At 40.9% G+C, this 23377-nt stretch overlaps 1 protein-coding gene across 1 annotated transcript in view; it reads right to left on the bottom strand.

Annotated features, from left to right (window-relative positions):
- The window catches only part of TM9SF3 (transmembrane 9 superfamily member 3), a 69187-nt gene extending 46120 nt beyond the window's left edge, over positions 1 to 23067 (bottom strand). The window contains exons 1-2 of the mRNA XM_055253971.2: positions 22779 to 23067; positions 10943 to 11138 (exon numbers count right to left, since the gene is read on the bottom strand). Of these exons, the coding sequence (XP_055109946.1) occupies positions 10943 to 11138; positions 22779 to 22877 (295 nt within the window). The 5' untranslated portion in view covers positions 22878 to 23067. The remainder of the gene's footprint in view (positions 1 to 10942; positions 11139 to 22778) is intronic.
- Positions 23068 to 23377: the final 310 nt, after the last annotated feature.

The following is a 23377-nucleotide window of genomic DNA, read 5'->3' as shown; positions in this document are numbered from 1 at the left end:
TAGTTTGCAAAATAGTTACATTAAAAAAAAAAAAAAAAAGCCAACATTTCCTAAAGTTAAAACTTCTATTCACAATAGTTGAATCTGAGTGATAAATATGTGTGGGTTCAGTGTACTATTCCTCTCTTTTTTTGTGTATCTTTAAGACTTTTTATAATGAAAAAATTTTAATCATCTTTATTTTCAAACGTTACCTAAGTGAAATCATCCCTTATATAAAGAAAATTATACAAGAAAATTTATAAAGTAACTTTAAAATAAATTGATTTTAAAAACAAAAAAAGGTTAAACACATAACAAAGTTTTTATTTAATATACACAAAAGCTCAAGAATATGATCATAAACAGAGATAACCATTTCTAGCTATAAGATCTCTCTGAGATCAACATTGATTTTAACATTCTTGGAAAGACAAGTTACTGGAAGCCACAGATTCTATGAAAACACCCAGTGATTATTCATAAGCAGGAAGATTAAAAGGCAAACCTCTATTCAGCAAGCATCACTGTTTATAAATTGCCTTAAAGTCCCCTCAAGATGAGTCATTTTCTACCCCGACTGCTTTCAAAAATACTGCTACTATAATTCTATTCAGATGGTTTCTAACTTAATAAACCTAGTATATCAAAAATGTACCTATGTTTCTAATAAAACAAAAGAAAATCCAAAAAACCTACAAATACTCAACATGTCAATCAAAAGAAGTTGTTTTGGTATATTAAGCAATTAGAAAAAAATTAAGAAATCATTCTGAACAAGAACATAAAAGCAAGCACAAGTTTGTTTTTAAGTTCTATACTATATTTGTACTATAACATTGGTTATTTGAAACATGAAATGCAATTTCTCTAAAGAAACATTATTAAACTCTTTATTGATTAAAAGTTCTTAAACATAAATTGTAGCTACATCATTTAGTGGCTCAAAGAAATAGCAATCTAATTTATAACTCAAGATACCCAGCAGTATGTCTCCCCAATCCTTAACAGAGAGAACAGCTTCCCATATTATAGACCAACCTAAAGTGGGTACCCCAAAACTACAACACCAAAGATGGCAGTAAACATTGAAGTCCCATGGAAGAATGTCAGGGAAATACTTTCTCACCCTCAAAGCATGGGAAGAAAATTAATTTGTCTCCAACAACGACTCCCACATAGATTTTCTTTCTGCCCAAGCCCTCCTAGGCAGCAAGGAATTTAGGATTTTCATGATGGCAAAGACAAACAAACAAACAAACAAAAAAACCCTGAGGCTGAGCAGTGAAGCAACGGAGGGTTAAAAAATGAGATTGCTCCAAAGAGTTTCTACAGCAGGAGCTAGAAAAACTGGCAGCAAGAGATCCCCAAATGGGATCTCCATGGAGTGTGATAATGAACAAAAGGCAGCAGGCAACTGCAGCTACAGAAGGGATATTCAGAACCAAAGGAAGGTCCAGGTTTAAGGGACAACAAATGGCCACAGTGGCAGTAGGGGACCTCACAGCTACCTCTGCAAAGCCATTGAATTCCTTGCCGTTAGAAACAAATATTCATTGATAGTGGTCATTAACAATGTGGTAGATTTAAGTAGGAAGCTCTAAGATATATACAGTATGGCATTTATCTGTATAAAGCTTTTTTTTTTTTTTTTTTTTTTTTTTGAGACGGAGTTTCGCTCTTATTGCCCAAGCTGGAGTGCAATGGTGTGATCTCGGCTCACTGCAACTTCCACCTCCCGGGTTCAAGCAATTCTCCTGCCTCAGCCTCCCGAGTAGCTGGGATTACAGGCATATGCCACCAGGCCTAATTTTTTGTATTTTTAGTAGAAACGGGGTTTCACCATGTTAGCAGGCTGGTCTTGAACTCCTGATCTCAGGTGAACCGCCCGCCTCGGCCTCCCAAAGTGCTGGGATTACAGGCGTGAGCCACTGCATCCGGCCAATCTGTATGAAGCTTTTAAAAGATTCCTCAGAGTCTGAACTTTAGTCCAACTCTTTGTTTCCCAACTGATATATCTGCCTCTACGCTCGAGTCAAACTCAATTCCCACACACCCTGTGCCCTCTTGGCCTCTGAACTTTTTTGCTCATGCTGTTAACTCTACCTAAAATGTCCAGTCTAAAATCCTCCCCATCCCCCAGCCCTTTCCTCCACAAAGGAGTCCCTGACTCCCCACTCCCCACACTTCTCATACCCACTCCCATACCTCCCTTATGGCATGTAGGCCTGTACCATTTTCTACCTTATACCAGTATCTTGCTCCTCAAAAACACCATTAGGTCTTGAGTGCTTTGTCCATAACTGATGATATCCTTTTTATCTCCAGCCATGCCTGCTTCAGTACCCTGCACAGACTAGGCACTAAACAAATAAACAAAAAATTTTAAGAGCATAATTTTCCATTTATTTGGCAAAGGAAATCACTACGCATATTAGGGTATGTACCTATACATGCATCTGTGTATGAATAGTGTGTATGTTTGTACAGAAGGAGAAAATGCCAGTTTATAAACAAATGAAATTTTTGAACAGAGTCTCTCAGAAGGATTGACTAAGAGGTCTTGAAGAATATCTTTAACTCATGTAAAGTCTAGAAACGACGTGTGTTAAAACGGAAAATCTATTATTATGACAGGCTATATTAAAAGGGTGTTGGTTGGTCATATCTTAATGAAATTCCTCTTCCAAGCAGGTAGACAAATACGAACATCGCAAATAACTGAAGAGTCTCTGGCTGCCCAACTCAAACAGCATCTCCCTCAGGAGGGAGCCAATTTGAAGGTAACTAATGTAATGTGTATGAATATGCCAAATCATTATTCGGCACTCTATATATCTGGAAAACAATCTGAAAAATCTACCAGCATAAATCAGTGCTTTAAAATTATAATAGGCTGTATCTTTCTAAGGTGAAACACACATCCATGAATTCTGAAAAAGATGCAATTAAGAGTTTACTAATGTAAATAGTTCTAACGAGGGAAAAAAACAAAGTAGTAAAGTGGCAAATGTTAACCTTATTTTTCAAACAGAAAGCAAGGTTAGGTAGATTCTGGACACTATGCACCAATAATCTACCATCAATTCCCAATAAAACTCCAGGCTAACAATTGAATAGGCAGTGAAAGCACTGAGAAAAGAAAGTGGTAATTATTCATGAGTTCTCTAAGAACACAGTATGCCATATTTTGTTTACTTTCTCTTTTGATAATATTACATTTGGAAAATGAGAAATAGTCCACCTCTAATTCAGCAGCACTTGGCAAAGTCTCTCTTCAAAGAAATCAATATATAAAAATTTATAGAGAAATGGGCAGAAAGGTGAGGTTTATTCTGAGCTCTAGTATCTAGTAGCTATGTGAATAAAAAGCAAGTTATTTAACTTCCATGAACCTCTCAGTTCCCTTAAAAGAGACAGCATCTATGCTATCTCCTTCCCAGAGTTAAGAATTAAAAGCATCAGGCCAATCGTGTTGGCTCACACCTGGAATCTCAGCACTTTAGGAGGCCCAAGGCAGACTGGGCTCCCTTGAGCCCAGGAGTTCGAGACCAGCCTGCGCAACATGGCAAAACCTCATCTTTACAAAAACCAGAAAAATTAGCCAGGCATGGTGGTGTGTGCCTATAGTTCCAGCTACTCAGGAGGCTGAGCCTGGGGAGGTTGAGGCTGCAGTAAGCTGTGAGGGACCACTGCACTCCAGCCTGGGCGACAGTAAGACCCTGTCTCCAAAAAAAGAAAAAAAGGATTAAAAGAGTCAATATATTCACAGAAAGTGTTCTTAAGTTTCCTTGGGCCTCACACCCCTTTAAGAATCCAATGAAAGTGATCTCTCCCTTGCCCACCCCCTGAAAATGCACATTCACATAAAATTAAGGTAGAATTTCAGAGGGCCTAAAGACCCCGGAAGCTAGAGCTCTTGGTTGAACTATGCATACCCAGAGCCTACCATAGTGCTGGAATGCAGTAAGATACTCAATAACTGCTGAATGAACTAGAGGAAAACAATGAACTGGAAAAACTGATATATTCACAGTTAATTAAATAACTATATAAACAGTATTGATTAACTGACCAACCTGACTAGCAGTATAAACAGTGTAATTTTTTCTAAATGACAATTTGGCAACATGTGTCAAAAACTGCCTTAAATATGTTTATACCCTTTGATTCAGTAATTCTACTTCTAAGAATTCATCCTAATAACAGATTCAGAGAGGTACTGAAATACTTATGGGCAATAGCAGAAAAAGAAAACCAAAGAAGGATGGAAGGAAGGATCAAAATATCAAACAACTAGAAAATGGGAGAAAAGGCCGGGCGCGATGGCTCACACCTGTAATCCCAGCACTTTGGGAGGCCGAGGCAGGCGGATCACGAGGTCAGGATATCGAGACCATCCTGGCCAACATGGTGAAACCGCGTCTCTACTAAAAATACAAAAATCAGCTGGGCGTGGTGGTGTGTGCCTGTAATCCCAGCTACTTGGGAGGCTGAGGCAGGAGAATCGCTTGAGGTTGCAGTGAGCCAAGATCACACCGCTGCACTGCACTCCAGCCTGGCGACAGAGCAAGACTCCATCTCAAAGTAAAGAAAGAAAATGGGGGAAAAAAATCACAGTATCCAAGTTACACAATACTATGCAGCCACATTTAAAAGAGTAATTAACAGTACGGGGACAAGCTCATAAAATGTCAAGAGAACAAAAGTAGAACAAAAACTATATATAACTTACTAAATGAGTTAGAATGTGCTTAAAACAGTGTCCGGCACATAATAAGCACTATATAAGGATTTGTTAAATAAACTTTAAAAAATATATATAGAATGAACTCAACTTTCACATATTTAAAACAATGTGGATAAACACAAACACAGAAAGACTGAGGAAAATACAACAAAATGTTAATGGTAATTATATCCAGGTTTATATTTTCCTGTAGTTACTAAATTGTGTATTTGAACTTATATCACTGTTAAAATCAGAAAAATATATATGCATATACATTCCTTTAAAAAACAAAAAACAGAGATGCCCATATTTATCAAATCTGCAGTTAGTACAAGGTATAAGAAATCAGTAATAAGAATTGACAAATTTCAGATTCAAATTATTTGGTCTGACTAAAACACTTCAGTTGAAACCAACAGGACAAAATATTGTACCAAGTTCCCAGACTTCCACTTACAAACAGGCAGATTTAACCACAAGTATATTTCTTCTCTCTCCTAAAACCGATTAAAATGTCAGTGAAGGAATAAAAAATATGTTAAGTCCACAAAGACAAAAAGAAGAGACGACGGTGGGAAAAAAATATAGATAATATATATATCTATATTTTATAGAGATATATAATATATATATCTATATTTTATAGATATATATATTTTTTGAGATGGAGTTTTGCTCTTGCCGCGCAGGCTGGAGTGCAGTGGCACAGTCTTGGCTCACTGCAACCTCTGCCTCCTGAATTCAAGCAATTCTCCTGCCTCGGCTTCCCAAGTAGCTGGGATTATTACAGGTCCCCGGCTAATTTTTGTATTTTTTTGGTAGAGACAGAGTTTCACCATGTTGGCCAAGCTGGTCTCGAACTCCTGAGCTCAAGTAATCCACCTGCCTCAGCCTCCCAAAGTGCTGGGATTACAGGCCATGAGCCACCATGCCCGGCCGTGGGAAAAAGATTTTAACAAATTTTTAGGAAATGGAAAACAGTTGTAAGATGACAAACTACTAATAAAGCAGGAGTAAACATAACAGGAGAGTGATGCCTGTAACGGAGGGAACTGCACAGAATCCAAGAGACACTCAGGACTTGGAGGCACTACAGACCTCAAAAGCTAGGCGGACAGATGTAGGACTGAACACAAAGGGAATTATATTAAAATATTAAATATGTACACAAACGGGTTGGATGGCCAGGTCCCCTCCTCTACTCTTCATACAGCTAGACACATACTGTACCCTCAACTTATCCCTGTAGTAGACCAGTGGGACCTTCCTCTAGAGAACTTAAACCAGAGGGGCTCCAGAATCAGGGACAGCAGGAATAGCAGAAGCTAGGGACTGAAAACAGCACGGGGGATTACCTGAAGTAAACATCTTCTGGCTGAATAAGTAAACCTGCCATCCCCCCAGTCCCTTTTCCTCACCCTTTGGCAATCAGGCCTATATTGCCCAGGCAGATATCTGGAGGGAAATACTGCACAGTGAAGATAAGAACAGCCAAGATTGAGAATCACTGAACTGAAAATATATAAGGCTCTAAACAGCCTCTTCCTATCTGCAGTACTCTCAACTTAACAATTAACTCTAAAGAAAAAAATACTTGTAAAATAATTTCAGCCCTCTGTTAAGTTGGGAAATTCAAGGAAGAAAAAAAATTCAAGGGAAGATCAATAAAACAAACAGAAGGAAGGAGTCTTGTAGAAGTCACTGATTTTTCCACAATTAACACACTTCATTATACTGCAGGAATTCTCACATGGGGGAAGGGGCAGGACGGGTGGGTGGTGATCTCTTCTGGTTAAGAATTACTATTCCAGATCATCTAATGTTCATAATGAACCAATTATCGTAACAACAAGTAGGCACAAACCGTCTGGGTGCTAGACAATTTATTAAAAGCATACTATGTCTTAACAGCTAAGGGTGCAATGGTGAACAAGAGTGCCACTATAACAGGCTAGTACAGCAGCTTGGGGATAAATCAAAGTCTATAATCAATAAGCTAACATTTCATAATCGCAAATACAAAACCAAGCTGGAGCTACAGACCATGCTATGTGCTATTATTATTCCTAATTACCACTTTTCGAATATAAACTACATACCAGGAACTGTGATAAATGCTCTACATGCATTCTCATTTAAACCTGACACTTCTATCAAATACATATTATTTCCCACACTTCACAGATAAGCAATACAAGATCAAAGAGGTTGAATAATTTGCCCATGACCACACAGGTAAGCAGAGGTAGAGCTGGATGCATCAAGTCTCTCTGACCCTAAAGCACCTCTTCTTTCCACACTATGATGGCAAGGTTCGAAGAGGTACCCTCTAAAACTGGAGGGTACTGAATTCAAACCAGGTTCAAGGATGCCTAACCTAAGTCAGCCCTTCTATATTTAATGCATTTTCTTAAAATGGTCTCAATTTAGCATTTTTGTCTAGTGCTAGGATATAAGATTATTAGCAAGAAAAAGTTGTGTATAAAATCTTAAGTGAGAGGCATCCTGCATTAGAGTTAGACTATCATTAGTTCCTTTAAATAGTCTCGTTAGTAATCTTCATTTTACAAAACGATACCAATCCATGGAGCCTGACACAATCTAACAGGTTAAAAAAAGATGTGTGTGTATGCATATGTAAACGTGTATGTATGTGTACGTATAGTTTTCTCTGGTTTCACATTTCCAAAATTTTGTTTTATTTGAATATGCCTTCAGAAGAATCTTTAACAGTCAAATATTTAAGAGATGACAGATTAAGAATACATGGTAAATATTCCTATAGTTCACAAGAGACATAATGTTCCAGTTTCTATTATTAGTATGCTATGATAAACCACGAATAAATCACTTTATCTCTGGGCTTCTGGGAGAGGGAATTGGATGACACAATCTCTAAGGTGCATCCTATTTTTTAAATGTTTGGCTACATGACAACCTACAACACTTTTCAAAGCATGATCGACTTTATCTTTGAACACAGCAAGCAAAGAGCTACAGTAGAGGGAGAAGATAAATCTAATCAGCATCTACTATTTCATCTGGACCACTTAATTTAGCCGCTTCTTTAGCAGCATATCCATGCTGGAGGTGGAAACTTGGTAAGACCCCTAGGAATCACCAACTCTCAGGGAATAACCCTTGGCTAGCTCTTCTTTTTTTAATCTAAAAGTGCTTAGCTTAGTCTGAAAAGAAAATAAATCCCCCTTCTTTACCCATGAAAACCATATTCCTCTATTTAAATAATCTCTCCATCTCAGCCTCTAGGAACTAATAAAAGGGGGTTTAAGATTGCCGAATAAGGTACTGGTACCAAAACAGATATATAGACCAATGGAACAGAACAGAGCCCTCAGAAATAACACCACACATCTACAACCATCTGATCTTTGACAAACCTGACAAAAACAAGCAATGAGGAAAGGATTCCCTATTTAATAGGTGGTGTTGGGAAAACTGGCTAGCCATATGCAGAAAACTGAAACTGGACCCCTTCCTTACACCTTAAGCAAAAATTAACTCAGGATGGATTAAAGACTTAAACGTAAGACCTAAAACCATAAAAATCCTAGAAGAAAACCTAGGCAATACCATTAAGGACATAGGCATGGGCAGACTTCATGTCTAAAACACCAAAAACAATGGCAATAAAAGCCAAAATAGACAAATGGGATCTAATTAAACTAAAGAGCTTCTGCATAGCAAAAGAAACTACCATCAAAGCGAACAGGCAACCTACAGAATGGGAGAACATTTTTGCAATCTATCCATCTGACAAAGGGCTAATATCCAGAACCTACAAAGAACTTAATCAAATTTACAAGAAAAAAAACAAACAACCCCATCAAAAAGTGGGCGAAGAATATGAACAGATGCTTCTCAAAAGAAGATATTTATGCAGCCAACGAACATACGAAAAAAAGCTCATCATCACTGGTCATTAGAGAAATGTGAATCAAAACTACAATGAGCTACTACCTTATACCAGTTAGAATGGCGATCATTAAAAAATCAGGAAACAACAGATGCTGGAGAGGATGGGAGAAACAGGAACGCTTTTACACTGTTGGTGGGAGTGTAAATTAGTTCAACCATTGTGGAAGACAGTGTGGCAATTCCTCAAGGATCTAGAACTAGAAATACCACTTGACCCAGCAATCCCATTACTGGGCATATACCCAAAAAATTATAAATCATTCTACTATAAAGATACATGCACACGTATGTTTATTGTGGCACTATTCACAACAGCAAAGACTTGGAACCAACCCAAATGTCCATCAATGATAGAACGGATAAAGAAAATGTGGCGCATATATACCATGGAATACTATGCAGCCATAGAAAAGAATGAGTTAACATCCTTTGCAGGGACATGGATGAAACTGGAAACCAACATTCTCAGCAAACTAACACAAGAACAGAAAACCAAACACCTCATGTTCTCACTCATAAGTGGGAATTGAACAATGAGAACACATGGACACAGGGAAGGGAACATCACGCACTGGGCCCTGTCAGCGGGTGGGGGCTAGGGAAGGGATAGCATTAGGAGAAATACCTAACGTAGGTGACAGGTTGATGAGTGCAGCAAACATGGCACATGTATTCCTATGTATCAAAACTGCACGTTCTGCACAAGTATCCCAGATCTTAAAGTATTAAAAAAAAAAAAAAAGATTGATGAATTAAGTACTCTTCTTTAGTAAATATGGGTGAGGATCTCAAAAACTAATGAAATCTGTACACAGTAGCAAAGTAGGATTCAGGAGTTCTGCCTATTCTCTCGTTGGTTCCTCTTTAATAAACTAGAAATGTACACCAAATATGGAAAAAGAGAAAGCAGATGATTACATATAGTACCAAATCTCAAAGATCACATTTTCTAGTTTAAGTTTTCTCGTTATTTGTGACTAAATACTTACATTACCTAATTAAATTAAAACATAAGCCTCAAAGGTATGTTTACAGTGATTCATAAAATTACAGGCCATGCCACTATGGTTTAAATTCACAACTTAATTTTATAATTAAGCCCCAAAGACTATAAATGGGGGGATGGGGAGGGGGGAGAATGTAAATAGATACTGTATACCTATTTTCAACAATAACTGAGCAATTTTAAAAACAAGAATAAAATTTAACAAATCGAAATTAAAGTAACATTATCTTTAAAATCTCATTGACATTCTTCTCCCCAAAGTACTGAAATAATAACATCTTTAGTACTAAAAATACCAGAAGTCAGTTACTATTCATCTTACACATGGAGACAATGAAGTCAAAACTGCAGTAAACAATTTTACTAAAATGAATACAGTACCAAAAAAAAAAAAAAAGAGGAGGATTAAAATCCAAAGCTCCTGTTTACAGGATCTATGATGTATTCAAAAACCAAGACACTTCATCAAAGATTCTGCAAAAATTCAATTACTCAAGCTTCTGTTCACCATGCTAAAAATGCCTGTGCAGGAAATACACTCTCTGACAAACTTCACAGAGAAAAATGAAAAGTATAAACACACTCAAAGGACCTGATAAATGGATACCTGCATAATAACTAGATAAGGTGAAGCATTTTCCCCAAATTTAACAAGTCTTTGACTTAAAATTTAAATATCCTATAGGTATTAACAGGACAAATTAATACAACACTGATAAATAATACATGTTAAGCCTATGGTACAAGTTTGAATTTGAGGCTTCACACAAGAATTTTAAGTATCCACACATCCCATTACAGCCTCAGACCTCCAGAAATTACTTTGTTAAATATCTATGAAGGTCTTCCTGGGCCACATGTGTCTAATCAATAGGGGGTTTACTAGAGAACACTTTTCAGAAGAAAATATGTTAAGGAAATACAATTTTATTGACAATTATCTATTTTATTATCTTATAAATATTCAAAAGAAATCTTTGTTAATTACTAATATACTTTCCTAAATGCAATACACTTCATTTACAGACTAAAACACACTTTAGAGTCTAAAGTAGTGGTTCTCAACTGATGGCAATTAGCAGTGTCTGGTGACTTTTTTGGTTTTCACAACTAGAAGGTGCTACTGGCATCTGGGGGGTACAGGCCAGGGACTCTGCTAGACATCCTAACATGTACATAACAGCTCCATACAACAAAGAATTATCCAACACCAGTGTCAATAGCGCCAAAATATGAAACCCTTGTCTACAATCCAAATTGCATTGTAAGGACTATTAAGGTTTACTTACCTTTAAATTTAATATCCAGACCACTAAATTCCAATTCAACCCCTTGAAGTGCTTCTCCCAGAGTTTCATGGTAATGACTGATACTTTTTTTTGACCCCACACAGAATGGAAGTGAAAAGTACTTATATGTTTCTTGACGATTATGGTAGGGCCCAACAGTATTCATCCATAAGACAACTTCCTCTTTATCTTGATACTGAAACAAGAAAAGCAAACAAGAATTAAAAAAAAACAAAAAACTAATTCAAATTAAGGGAATATTTGTTATGTGTTCTAAACAAAAGTGCATCATCTCTGTTCAGGAAGCTATAAAATAAAATACTGGAAGCTTAATCTGATGATGAACGTCCACATCTTAAAAATGAAATTTTGTGAATTTTAAAATTATATCCTCTGATTGTAGTCTCAGGCAGATACACCTTTTCCAAACTTTGTTTTATAGAAGACAGTGTTTAAATTAAGCCCAATAGCTCATAAGAGTACGTCTATTGTTTACATTTATACTATCAAATAATGGCAAACCTGCAACCAGCATGATTCACCATGCTAATATGGACAAGGAAGGAGGAAACAAAATGCAGTTTATCCAGAACCTCATGTTAATCAATTAAAAAAAAAAACCCTAATGTTGCCTGCAAGCATAAATAAAATTTCATCTCATTGCGAGACTTTCACACAGCCACTGGTCAAAGTACTACAGAAGACAGAAATGACCAATCACAAGGAAGACCGGTATAGAACCTCCACAAGTCCATTCAAGCCTGCTATCTTGTTAGCAGCCTGAAAGACATGTACTATATGCATATTCCTTTGAATAAGTAATTATGGACTACCTATCAGTGAATATTATACATGGCTAAATCTGAAGTGTGGTCAGTAATGACTTTGAGTAGTTCCAAGCTACAAGTGGGAGGCCTGTCAAAGATTTCTAAGATCTCGACAAGTTTAAAGTTCCAATGATTCTATGGAAACTGATTACCATGGTAATTTTAAAACTAATAATTCTAAGTAGCAATATAAATTAAAGACAACATTGGATGCATTTAAATCAACTAACAGTGCAGACATTAATTCACTGAACAATTATTTACTAAGTGCTTAGCATGTGAAACAACTGTGTTTATAACTGAGAATACGGCTTTGAACAAGATGTGTTCCCTGCCCTACTGGGGGAAAGATGGGCATTAAACAAGCAATAATAATAAGGTAGGTTGCTATGGAGCACATAATAGAAGAAGTTATCCAACTGGCCCACTATGAAATCCTTATCTCCAGTCCTCCATCTAAAACTAGTTAATAAATAAACATTTTCAATCAAAACCTAACATCTCCAAAACCAAACTCATCTACCCAAATCCACTTCCCCCAGCTTCATTTTTCTAGTGGTACTACCACTCTCTCAGACATGGAGACTCAAACCCCAAATCTCTCTGCACTCTAGGGAACCCAAAAACATTAACTTGTATGTTCTTACCAAAAACATCTGCCTTTTTCTTTTGATTCACACGATTATCACCCTAAGACTCAGACCTAGTCATCTCATTTTCAAACATAAATGCCTCACTGTTCATGTAAGACAACAGCCAGGTCGGCCGGGCGTGGTGGCTCACGCCTGTAATCCCAGCACTTTGGGAGGCAGAGGCGGGCGGATCACGAGGTCAGGAGATCGAGACCATCCTGGCTAAGACAGTGAAACTCCGTCTCTACTAAAAATACAAAAAATTAGCCGAGCGAGGTGGCGGGCGCCTGCAGTCCCAGCTACTCGGGAGGCTGAGACAGGAGAATGGCGTGAACCCCGGGGGACGGAGCCTGCAGTGAGCCGAGATCGTGCCACTGCACTCCAGCCTGGGCGACAGCGAGACTCTGTCTCAAAAAAAAAAAAAAAAAAAAAAAAAAGACAACAGCCAGGTCATTAAGGAAATAACAAATGATCTCACCTTTTGAACACGTGTGACAGGTACCAAGTATCGCGTTAGGTATTAAGAATATAAAAGTAAGTAAAACACTGTCGTTTCCTAAAGAAGTTCATAATCCACAGTGGAATCAGACAAGTAAGTGATTAACAAAGAAAAAATAAGTATTATAATTAAGGTAATAAAGGGCTATTGTAGCAACAATAAAGGAATGATTACATTCACTTTGGCAGAGAAGGTCAGGACGAATAACAATTTGGAAAATCATAAGCTGTTTCAAGAGAGTTCAGAAAAACAACTGTAGATAATCTTCATGTATGAAGTAATGAATCAAAGGTCTAAATGTTAATGTATCTGTATATCCCCATTCATTACTATTCTTTTTATTTGGGAAGACTGACAAATTTATGTATGCCCCCACTCCTCCATCCAATGCTCATGGCCACACAATACTAATCAACCAAGTTACTCCTTTCTGCTGAACATAGATATTGCCTCAGAGTTCTCAAAACAGTGCTCTAAATCAACCACTACCAACTAATGAGAGTTGGTATTAGAATTAAAACTTGTTCATGGCCAGGTACGATGACTCACACCTGTAATCCCAGGACCTTGGGATGCCAAGGCAGGCAGATCACTTAAGGTTAGGAGTTTGAAATCAGCCTGTCCAACATGGTGAAACCCTGTCTCTACTTAAAATACAAATATTAGCAGGGTGTAGTGGCACACGCCTGTAATCCCAGCTACTTGGGAGGCTGAGGCAGGAGAATCACTTGAACCCGGGAGGTGGAGGTGCAGTGAGCCTGAGACTGCACCACTGCACTCCACTCTGGGTGACAGGGCGAGACTCAGTCTCACAAAAAGAACCTATTCACCAAGGCAAATAGATATTTAATAAATATGATGGGAAAACACTGAAGAAATGCTGAAATGTAAAGTTCATTGGCAACTTCGTAAAAGAAGTTTGAAGTATGTGAAATGATTGATATGTACACTGACTGTAAGAGTACCTTTTCAGAAAAATAAGAAAGGGGAGGTAACATAATTCATCTACGTAAGAGCAGAATGTTGAATGAGATGACCTATTAAAGAGCACCTTGCCATTAACCCTGCTGAGTCTGCAGAAATGTTATAAATGTAACGTGTGAAAATAAGCACAAAAATACTTTTTCTATAAATTCCAATACTTTTCCTTTAAAAATAGACATTTTTGAAAATAAATACCTTTAAAAATAGGGCATCCATTTATTTTATACAAATTAAAACATAACGACTAAAATAATTTAAGGGTCCCAGTCGATGTTAAACCACATATTCCGAAGTTACTCATTTTAAACATTCAGGAACCCTTAACAGAGTGGTAGAGTTGTGATGTGATGCCAGTACTGTAACAAAATTTATATCATTTTGTAGCCTAAGATTCTTTCTGGGAAGAGGACTGAAACAGTAATCAGAAATACACATAACTGAGAGTTTAGGGTGAATAGCAAGGCAAAAATAATGCTTTTTTTCTTATGTTTTGCTCCTTATTATGCAGACTGTGGTTTAATACAATGAACTTAAAATGTTTACTTTTCATTGCAGCCCTTGATTGTCCCTGAGAATAAGTGCTTCCAAGACAAGATCAAGAGTTCTCTCTCGAGAGAAAATGTTTTAAAACATTTTGAAATTAAAAAATACCAAAAGACTTCACACAGCTTCTGAAGGAGAAAACAAAACAAAAACCTTTCCTTTCCCTAAAGCTCTGATAAAGCCCCTGACCTCCAGTCTGTGGGAAGAGTGCTAGGCCCAGAAGAAGGTGGGGTGGAGTCACAGAAGCACAGCAGTGAATCAGGGGATCCCTAAACACGATAATAATCTCTTCCATCTGAGGCTTCCCTGGGAAATGGCCAATTGAGAGGAGGCCAATTCAGGCTACCGGCATTCTTCACCTACTTATTTTCCAGCTCTCAGAAGAATCTCACTGCTACACTTATGTTGTCCGCGCTGGCCAAAACGGTTTATGATATTGTCTTCCTCCCCTTTTCTGCTTCATCTTTTGTTGTGTGTGTGTGTGAGACGGAGTCTTGCTCTGTCGCCCAGGGTGCAGTGCAGTGGCGCGATCTCGGCTCACTGAAAGCTCTGCCTCCCAGGTTCACGCCCTTCTCCCACCTCAGCCTCCTGAGTAGCTGGGACTACAGGCGCCCGCCACCACGCCCGGCTAATTTTTTGTATTTTTTAGTAGAGACGGGGTTTCACCATGTTAGCCAGGATTGTCTCAATCTCCTGACCTCGTGATCCGCCCGCCTCGGCCTCCCAAAGTGCTGGGATTACAGGCGTGAGCCACTGCGCCCGGCCCTGCTTCATCTTCTTTCTTTTGTCATTCCCCCAAATTTAGAATGCCTTCCTTTTCTCCACTTAGCCAAATTCTACTAATCCTTCCGAACTGCTCAAATCCTCCTTTTTCAAATCCTCAGGGAAAGCCTTAACTCACCAAACCCTAACATGACATGATCTCACCATTTTTGTAATAATAACATCACTAGCTAACAATAAATACATATTATGAGCTAGGTATAGTTCTAAGGTCTTTATATGAACATTTAAATAATCGTCTCAAAATTCTATAAAATAGGTCCTATTATTTCCCCATTTTACAGACTAAAAACAAAAACAAAACTAAAGAACAGAGATGTTAAGTAATTTGTCCAAATTAATCAGCATCAAGTTTAAAAGGTTAGTATTTTTGCTAATCCCTAGTCAGCTTCATTCATTAAAGAGCAAAAAACTAAATCAAGGAAATATGAAAACCGTGCCAGGTGTACAAAGCAACTAAAGACAGTCCTGAATGCCGAATAACTTTTCCATGTGAGCCTTTAATCTGCCTGAAAGAAAAAACCTTCTAAGAAGCTATTTGCACTCTAATCTCAGAAGGAATGACCTTTATTCTGAAGAAGTCACTAATGTTGGGCCCCTCTTATTTAAATACTGTTTATGTGTTGGGGGGGTACCAAAGTTTTCCTCCTTGACAGAGGTCATGAATTAATTATTCTCAGGAGAAACGCTTTAGAAGATAATATGCTGACGTGGTCATGTGAAGTCTGAATAAGAAATCACAATTTACATAGATGGGCAAAGGACTGAGGGTTCAGAACAAGCACCCAAATGCTATCCTTCATTTTCATACAAAGGGGAAAAATATATGTGTTTACTTCAAAATAAATGTTCCAGAAATCATAATTTCAAAGCCTTTAAATTATTAAAACACACATCAGAATTCTAATACAAATAAATTAGAAATGTAATTTTGAATAGTCTCTTGAGACAACTACTCTCTCTCAAAAATAGCTCTGTACCTAAACTTTCAGTCTATCATTGAGTAGAGCTGAAAATAGGACAACGAATTACAGCATTTAACAATCTACATTAGATAACTCACAAATTCACTTATAATAAACAGCTTATACTCTTTATAAATTTTCAGTAAGTTTTAAGAGTTCCTATACTCCCAACAGAGACAAAGACAAAAGGTTTCCATTTGCCAAAGTAAATCAAACAAAACATTTCTGAAATCACTCAGTGATATAATACAAAGTATTTATGAGGCAGAGGCTGAGTAAACGATTCTAGTAGGCATCCAGTCTGTCCAACATTAGAAGTCTCAAGATTACCAGAAGTACACTGGGCCACAGAGAAATAGGGAATTTTAGCCTAGGTAGGACCCCCAAATCAAAACAGGAGACTATGCATCTTAAATGAATAACGGCCTGAGTTTGTTCACTGTGCTTCCACATTGCATATCCTTGTCACTAGTAGCTCCCTAATTATTCAAGTCATTCAACAAGCACTGATCAAATACTACTTGTGCCAAGCACAGTGCTTGCGTATGTAACAGACCAAAAAAAAAAAAATCTGACTTTGTGATCTTCTTAAGGAAACAGAATCCATAAAAATTCAAGGCTACGGTGCAAACCATAAAATGCTCTAAGATTCCTGTGCCCCTAACTACTGGGTTTTTGTTGCTAACGTCTTTACATATTATAACTATGGAATTACATGTACAAGACAGGTAGAAAAGACAAGACTGGCGATCAGGAAGCTCTGATTCCTTCTGTGGCCTTGAGCAAGTCTCTGAACCTGTACAGACCATTAGGAAAATGAAGAGTTTTGGATTAAATTATTGAGTCTTTCTAGTTCTACAATTCTATGATTCTCAATCTGAAATCGTTTTGAATGGAGTCCTTCGGAATCTTAGGAGACATAGTACTCTAACTCTAGATGCTTCCAAGTGCTCTGAGTTTCAGAAAAACCAAATAAGCATAAACATGCCTTTCACTGACTATAAAGAAGCCTATGTCCCTTCAATCACTTATTAAAAGCCTGTCTCCCACAAAAGTGTTAATTTTCATTTCAAACAACATGTCTGTAATGCATATGATTCAACTTTTAAAAATTAAAAGGAACACATTTTTACATATTCTACATATGTACATACAGTCAATAGCACATTTCCTTTTCAACACTCTTCAGAGAATATTAAAATAATTTTTGATAAATAAGCACATAAAATATATATATATATATACATATACATACATACACCATAGGGTCAGGTGCAGTGGCTCACGCCTATAATCCCAGCACTTTGGGAGGCCAAGGCAGGCCGATCATCTGAGATCAGGAGTTCAAGACCAGCCTAACCAACATGGAGAAACCCTGTCTCGACTAAAAAAATGCAAAATTAGCCGGGCACGGCAGCGCATGCCTGTAATCCCAGCTATTAGAAGGCTGAGACAGGAGAATCGCTTGAACCCGGGAGGCGGAGGTTGCAGTGAGCCGAGATCACACCATTGCACTCCAGCCTGGGCAACAAGAGCGAAACATAGTCTCAAAAAAAAAAAAAAAAAAGAAAAGAAAAAAGAAAAAGAAAAAAAAATACCATATGGGTCAGATGGCGACCTGAATCCTAATTCAGTAGGTACAGTAAGAAATATCAGGGGCTCGTCTGGGAAGTGAGGAGCGCCTCTGCCCGGCCGCCCCGTCCGGGAAGAAATGAGGAGCGCCTCTGCCCGGGCGCCCCGTCCGGGAAGAAGTGAGGAGCGCCTCTGCCCGGCCGCCCCGTCCGGGAAGAAGTGAGGAGCGCCTCTGCCCGGCCGCCCCGTCTGGGAAGTGAGGAGCGCCTCTGCCCGGCCGCCCCGTCCGGGAAGAAGTGAGGAGCGCCTCTGCCCGGCCACCCACCGTCTGGGAAGGGAGGAGCGCCTCTGCCCGGCCGCCCCGTCTGGGAAGTGAGGAGCGCCTCTGCCCGGCCACCCATCGTCTGGGAAGTGAGGAGCGCCTCTGCCCGGCCACCCATCGTCTGGGAAGTGAGGAGCGCCTCTGCCCGGCCACCCACCATCTGGGAAGTGAGGAGCGCCTCTGCCCGGCCGCCCCGTCTGGGAAGTGAGGAGCGCCTCTGCCCGGCCACCCACCGTCTGGGAGGTGAGGAGCGCCTCTGCCCGGCCACCCATCGTCTGGGAGGTGAGGAGCGCCTCTGCCCGGCCACCCACCGTCTGGGAGGTGAGGAGCGCCTCTGCCCGGCCACCCATCGTCTGGAAAGTGAGGAGCGCCTCTGCCCGGCTGCCCCATCTGGGAAGTGAGGAGTGCCTCTGCCCGGCCACCCATCGTCTGGGAGGTGAGGAGCGCCTCTGCCCGGCCGCCCATCGTCTGGGAAGTGAGGAGCGCCTCTGCCCGGCCACCCATCGTCTGGGAAGTGGGGAGCACCTCTGCCCGACCACCCATCGTCTGGGAAGTGAGGAGCGCCTCTGCCCGGCCACCTATCGTCTGGGAAGAAGTGAGGAGCGTCTCTGCCTGGCCGCCCCGTCTGGGAAGTGAGGAGCCCCTCTGCCCGGCCGCCCCGTGTCTGGGTAGAAGTGAGGAGCTCCTCTGCCTGGCCGCTCCGTCTGGGAGGTCTACCACGGAGGCCAGAAGCAATGTGGGGGCTGGACGTGGTGGCTCACGCCTGTGGTCCCGGCACTCTGGGGGGCGAGGCGGGTTGATCACTTTGGGCTAGGAGTTCGAGACCAGTCTGGCCAACTTGGCGAAACATGAAGAATACAACAGACAAACCAACCAACCAACTCAATGACAACAAAACAGGTCTACCCTGGAGTCATACTCTAATTTTTTCTATTTTCCTCCCTTTCTGATCCTTTATCCCACTTTCTTTTTCTTCCTCTTCCTTCTCCCTCTTCTTTGTCAAATAGAGGATTGAGTTATTATCACTGATCCATATAAAGTCCCTCTCTCATTTATTTTAACTCCCACCCCCATTTCTATTCCCCGACTTCCCATGTGCAACCTTCCTAATATGTTTGATACGCATCTTTTTGTTTGTATGTATTTTTAGAAAATGTTTATTGTTTTTGTATGCAAAAAAAATTAATTTAAAAAAAAAAAAAAAAAAGAAATATCAGGGGCTTTGGGGAACGGGTATAAGGTATTGTCCCTTCGTAGGACAAGCTATATAATTTGTGGGACGCAGTACAGAAAAATACAGAGCCCCTTGTTCAAAAATTTAAAACTTCCAAGATGTTACAGGACAGCATGAAAACAAGCTCTCACACAGTCTTGTGTGACTATTCAGGGCACGTGCCCATGAAGTCAACACTATTGCTCCTTAATGCTAACCCAAAGATCTCAGAAACAACTCATCATGGAGCCACATTCATTCCAGCATTTAAGCATTTAAGCACTTAAAAATCAATATAGAGAACTGCTCAATATCTAGTGCTTTACTGTCTTATTTTTAGGATAAAGGGGAATAGAGCATATGGCAGCTCACAGTGTAGAAGACTATCCACTCAGAATGCCTAAGTTTAAATCCCACCTCTACCCCTACCAGATGTGTGTTATCTGCAGGTGACCTCACCTCTCTAGATTCACTTTCCTCATCTACAAAATGGGCATATTACTCACCTCATAGGTTATTAATAGATGAGTTAATATGTGTAAAATACTTAGAACAGTGCATAGCCAGCAGGGCATGGTGGCTCACACCTGTAATCCCAGCACTTTGGGAGGCCGAGGCAGGCGGATCACCTGAGGTCAGGAGTTCAAGACCAGCCTGGACAACATGGTGAAACCTTGTCTCTACTAAAAACACAAAAATTAGCCAGGCATGGTGGCGAGCACCTGTATCTCAGCTACTAGGGAGGCTGAGGCAGGAGAATTGCTTGAAACCAGGAGGCGGAGATTGCAGTGAGTGGACACTGTGCCACTGCACTCCAGCCTGGGTGACAAGAGCAAAACTATGCCTCAAAAAAAAAAAAAAAACACAGTGCATAGCCCATTTTACTACAAAAGACATGCTAGGTATTATCTGGAAATAATCTTCACAGGCAATTAATCTAAAAGGCCAGCTTTAGCTTCTAAAAGTTATTGTTTGATAATTTAATTCTACATGTATTTACTAAACACCTACTCAGCAACCTCCCCACTCCAATGTCTCCTCTTCCTTTAGTATTATTCTCTCTTTACTACCTACTTCTGCTTTTTTGATAGAAAAAAAATAAATAAAACTCACTTGACCATAGCCTTTTCAGTACTATTATCTGGCTAAGAGGAACGCCTAGTTTTTGAGAAATATTTTCAAGAAATTTAGAAAAAGCAAAAGATTTTGGCTAATAGTGAAAAATAATATAAATCACATTTGAATTTTATGCTTATTTTTAAATGCTATTCTCCCTATAACTGGTTTTTTGTTTGGTTTGTTTTGCTTTTTACAATACATATTTGGCCAAGCGTGGTGGCTCATGCCTGTAATCCCAGCACTTTGGGGGGCCAAGGCAGGCAGATCACTTGAGGCCAGTCGTTTGAGTTCAAGACCAGCCGGGCCAACATGGCTAAACCCCCTTTCTACTAAAAATACAAAAATTAGCTAGGTGTGGTGGCACACGCCTGTAATCCCAGCTACTTGGTTGAGGCACGAGAATCGCTTGAGCCCGTGAGGCTGAGGTTGCAGTGAAGTGAGATAGCACCACTGCACTCCAGCCTGGGCAACAGGGTGGGACTGTGTCTCAAAAATAAATAAATAAATAATAGGTATTTAATAATGGGTAACCAAGAGCAGTTCAATGTAGACATGAAGTAATATGGATTCTAAATTTTTTGTCTAGCAACCATCTCATATATACCATATTCTCTTTAGTGGCAGTCAACAAAAACCTTTTATCAAATATCTTATATACAATTACTAGAATAAAAATCGAAATAGTCCTAGCAATAAAACTGCACTGAAATTACACTTTTAATTTGTAAATTATTCTAAAGCCTTTATATACATCCAATTTGTAAAATTTTGTTTCCCTATTTACAGCAGTGTAAGTCACAAGATTACAAGATTAAAAAGTAGAATACTGTACACTTTTGAGCTTATATGCCTGTATCACGGAACTACACATTGAGAGTTCTGAGTTTCATATGGTAACTTTTCCTAAGTGTTTTTTAATTGGAAATATATTAGTAATAACATCATTAAACAAAAGGATGGATGCCCACTGAAAATTTAAAAATAATCAAAGACCCAAATCTATACATGGTCCCTGTATACTATGTGAAACAATAGCAGTTCTTAAACTTTGAGACAGCTTATCTGATAAAAGAAAACAAAAGGAAATCGTTTTAAGCTGTTTAACCCCCCAACAAAATTATCTTAGGTGAAACACCACAAGTACAGCACAAAAACATGTCACCAATTCAAGATCTGTGTCTCTAAAGAAATACATACCTACACAGGTAAGAAGTTTCTGGCTGTGAACGAAGGTAGGACAGTCAAAAGTTTAGAGCTTTTATTAGCTAAAATAAGAGTCCAGCTAGCCAACGGTCCAGCGAAAAGTTTCGTTGATTACAAATAAAATCGGCTCCATTAAATAGATAAGGACGACTGCTTCATTTCCTCACTTACCAGAAATGACATAAGACTCCCTCAGATATTTCTTATTTAGTACAAACACAATCTCTCATGGAAACTCCTATTATTAATGGTAAAGGTATAAAAAACAATTACTCAAGCAAACTCTCAATTTACCTGACCTTCCTGCCTTGCTCAAGTCTGCCACTCTGAAAACCAGAGTTACAGCCCTAAGTGAAAGCCACTTGAAGATCGTTCACATGCATGCTTTGATGTAAACTGCCAATCACCTTTAGGCCAAATGCAAAAGGGACTGTTTCTGGCCCTGACCTGAAGACTGGGAAACATCAAGACCCTTTACTGTCAGAAGTTGCCTTAGAGACTATCGGGATGGGGGTCTCACTTAGGAGCTGGAAGGTGAGGAGAAAGTTACAAGAAAGGCCTAGGAATTGAACGCGTCTAGGTTGGGTGCACTTACAAGTAAGTGTAAACTGCTCTTCAATTCAAGTTTATTAATGCTGCCCCACCCCAGGGTTTTAATCCGGTCTGGGCAGAAGCGGGCGAAAAAAGCCAAAGAGGACCATAAAGTGTAGGATATTTCCTGGTTAGTGGCTGCCGGGTAATCACAATGCATCCATCTTCCTCCGCGTCGCAGCCCTCAGTAGCCAGAAGGCAGTCTCCTTCCCTGGGGGGCAAAAGCCCCGAGCCCAGCCTGCCCGTTGCCCCGCTCCCGCGGTGGATAAACCCCAACCCTTCCCAGGCTCCTTCCTAGCCCCAGGGTCCCAGGACCCCCGAGACCCTGGGGTGCGGCGCCACTGAGGCCCAGGCCGGGGGAATGAGGCCCTGGCACTCGGGAGCGGAGCCCTGTCCCGGGAGCGCACGGAAATGCCTCCACCACGCTCCCAAGGTTCCTGCTCCGCCAGGCCCAACCGGAAGGAGTCCTCGGGCCGCAGCAGGGCTCCACCAGGCCGCCGGGCCCTCCAGGCTGCGTGGGGCCTGCCTCAGTGGGCAACTGGGGAGCTAGCCCGGGGCGGCCGCGCCGGCCGGGGCGCCTCACCGTGTGTTCGTGCTCGTCCGCCCGGGCCCGGGGCAGCAGCAGCAGCAGCAACAGCGCGGCGGCCGCCGCCACGCCAGGAGCGCCAGGCAGCGGCCTCATCCTCCGCGCCCCACCGGTCCGGAGCCGGCCCACCGACTCCTCCTCCGCCGCCGCCGCCTCCGCCGCGGCCGATTCGCATCCACGGGGCGCGGACAGACGCACGGGGCTCGGGCCCAGCCGCTGCCTCCTCTGCCGCCGCCGCCGCCGCCGCCGTCGCCGTCACCGCCCGCTCCTGAGCCTCCCCCGCCCCCCGCGCCTCCTCAGCCTCTTCCTCTGACTCAGCCACGTCATCCGGCCACCCCGGCACGCGCCGGAAGTGCCTCGCGACGCGCGGCCGCCACCGCCACCGGGCCGAGGGAGGGCCGGACAACCGTCGCCTGCGGGCCGGCTGCCCCTCAGCTCCTGGGAGCCGCGGCGCTACCAGCCTGGCGAGCACTCGGGCGGGCGCCGAGCAGGCTGGGCCCCGGCATAGTGGCCTGGCCTGGACCGCAAGGCCGAAGCCGCCTCCGGGCCGCGTCCCGGTGTTTAGGGTTGTATAACCTTGGCCAAAATGCTTAAGC

Source organism: Symphalangus syndactylus, chromosome 2 (genome assembly GCF_028878055.3).
Source record: "Symphalangus syndactylus isolate Jambi chromosome 2, NHGRI_mSymSyn1-v2.1_pri, whole genome shotgun sequence".
Taxonomy (NCBI): Eukaryota; Metazoa; Chordata; class Mammalia; order Primates; family Hylobatidae; genus Symphalangus; species Symphalangus syndactylus.
Note: the sequence above shows the minus strand (reverse complement) of the source record. Positions and strands in the feature narration are given on the sequence as shown.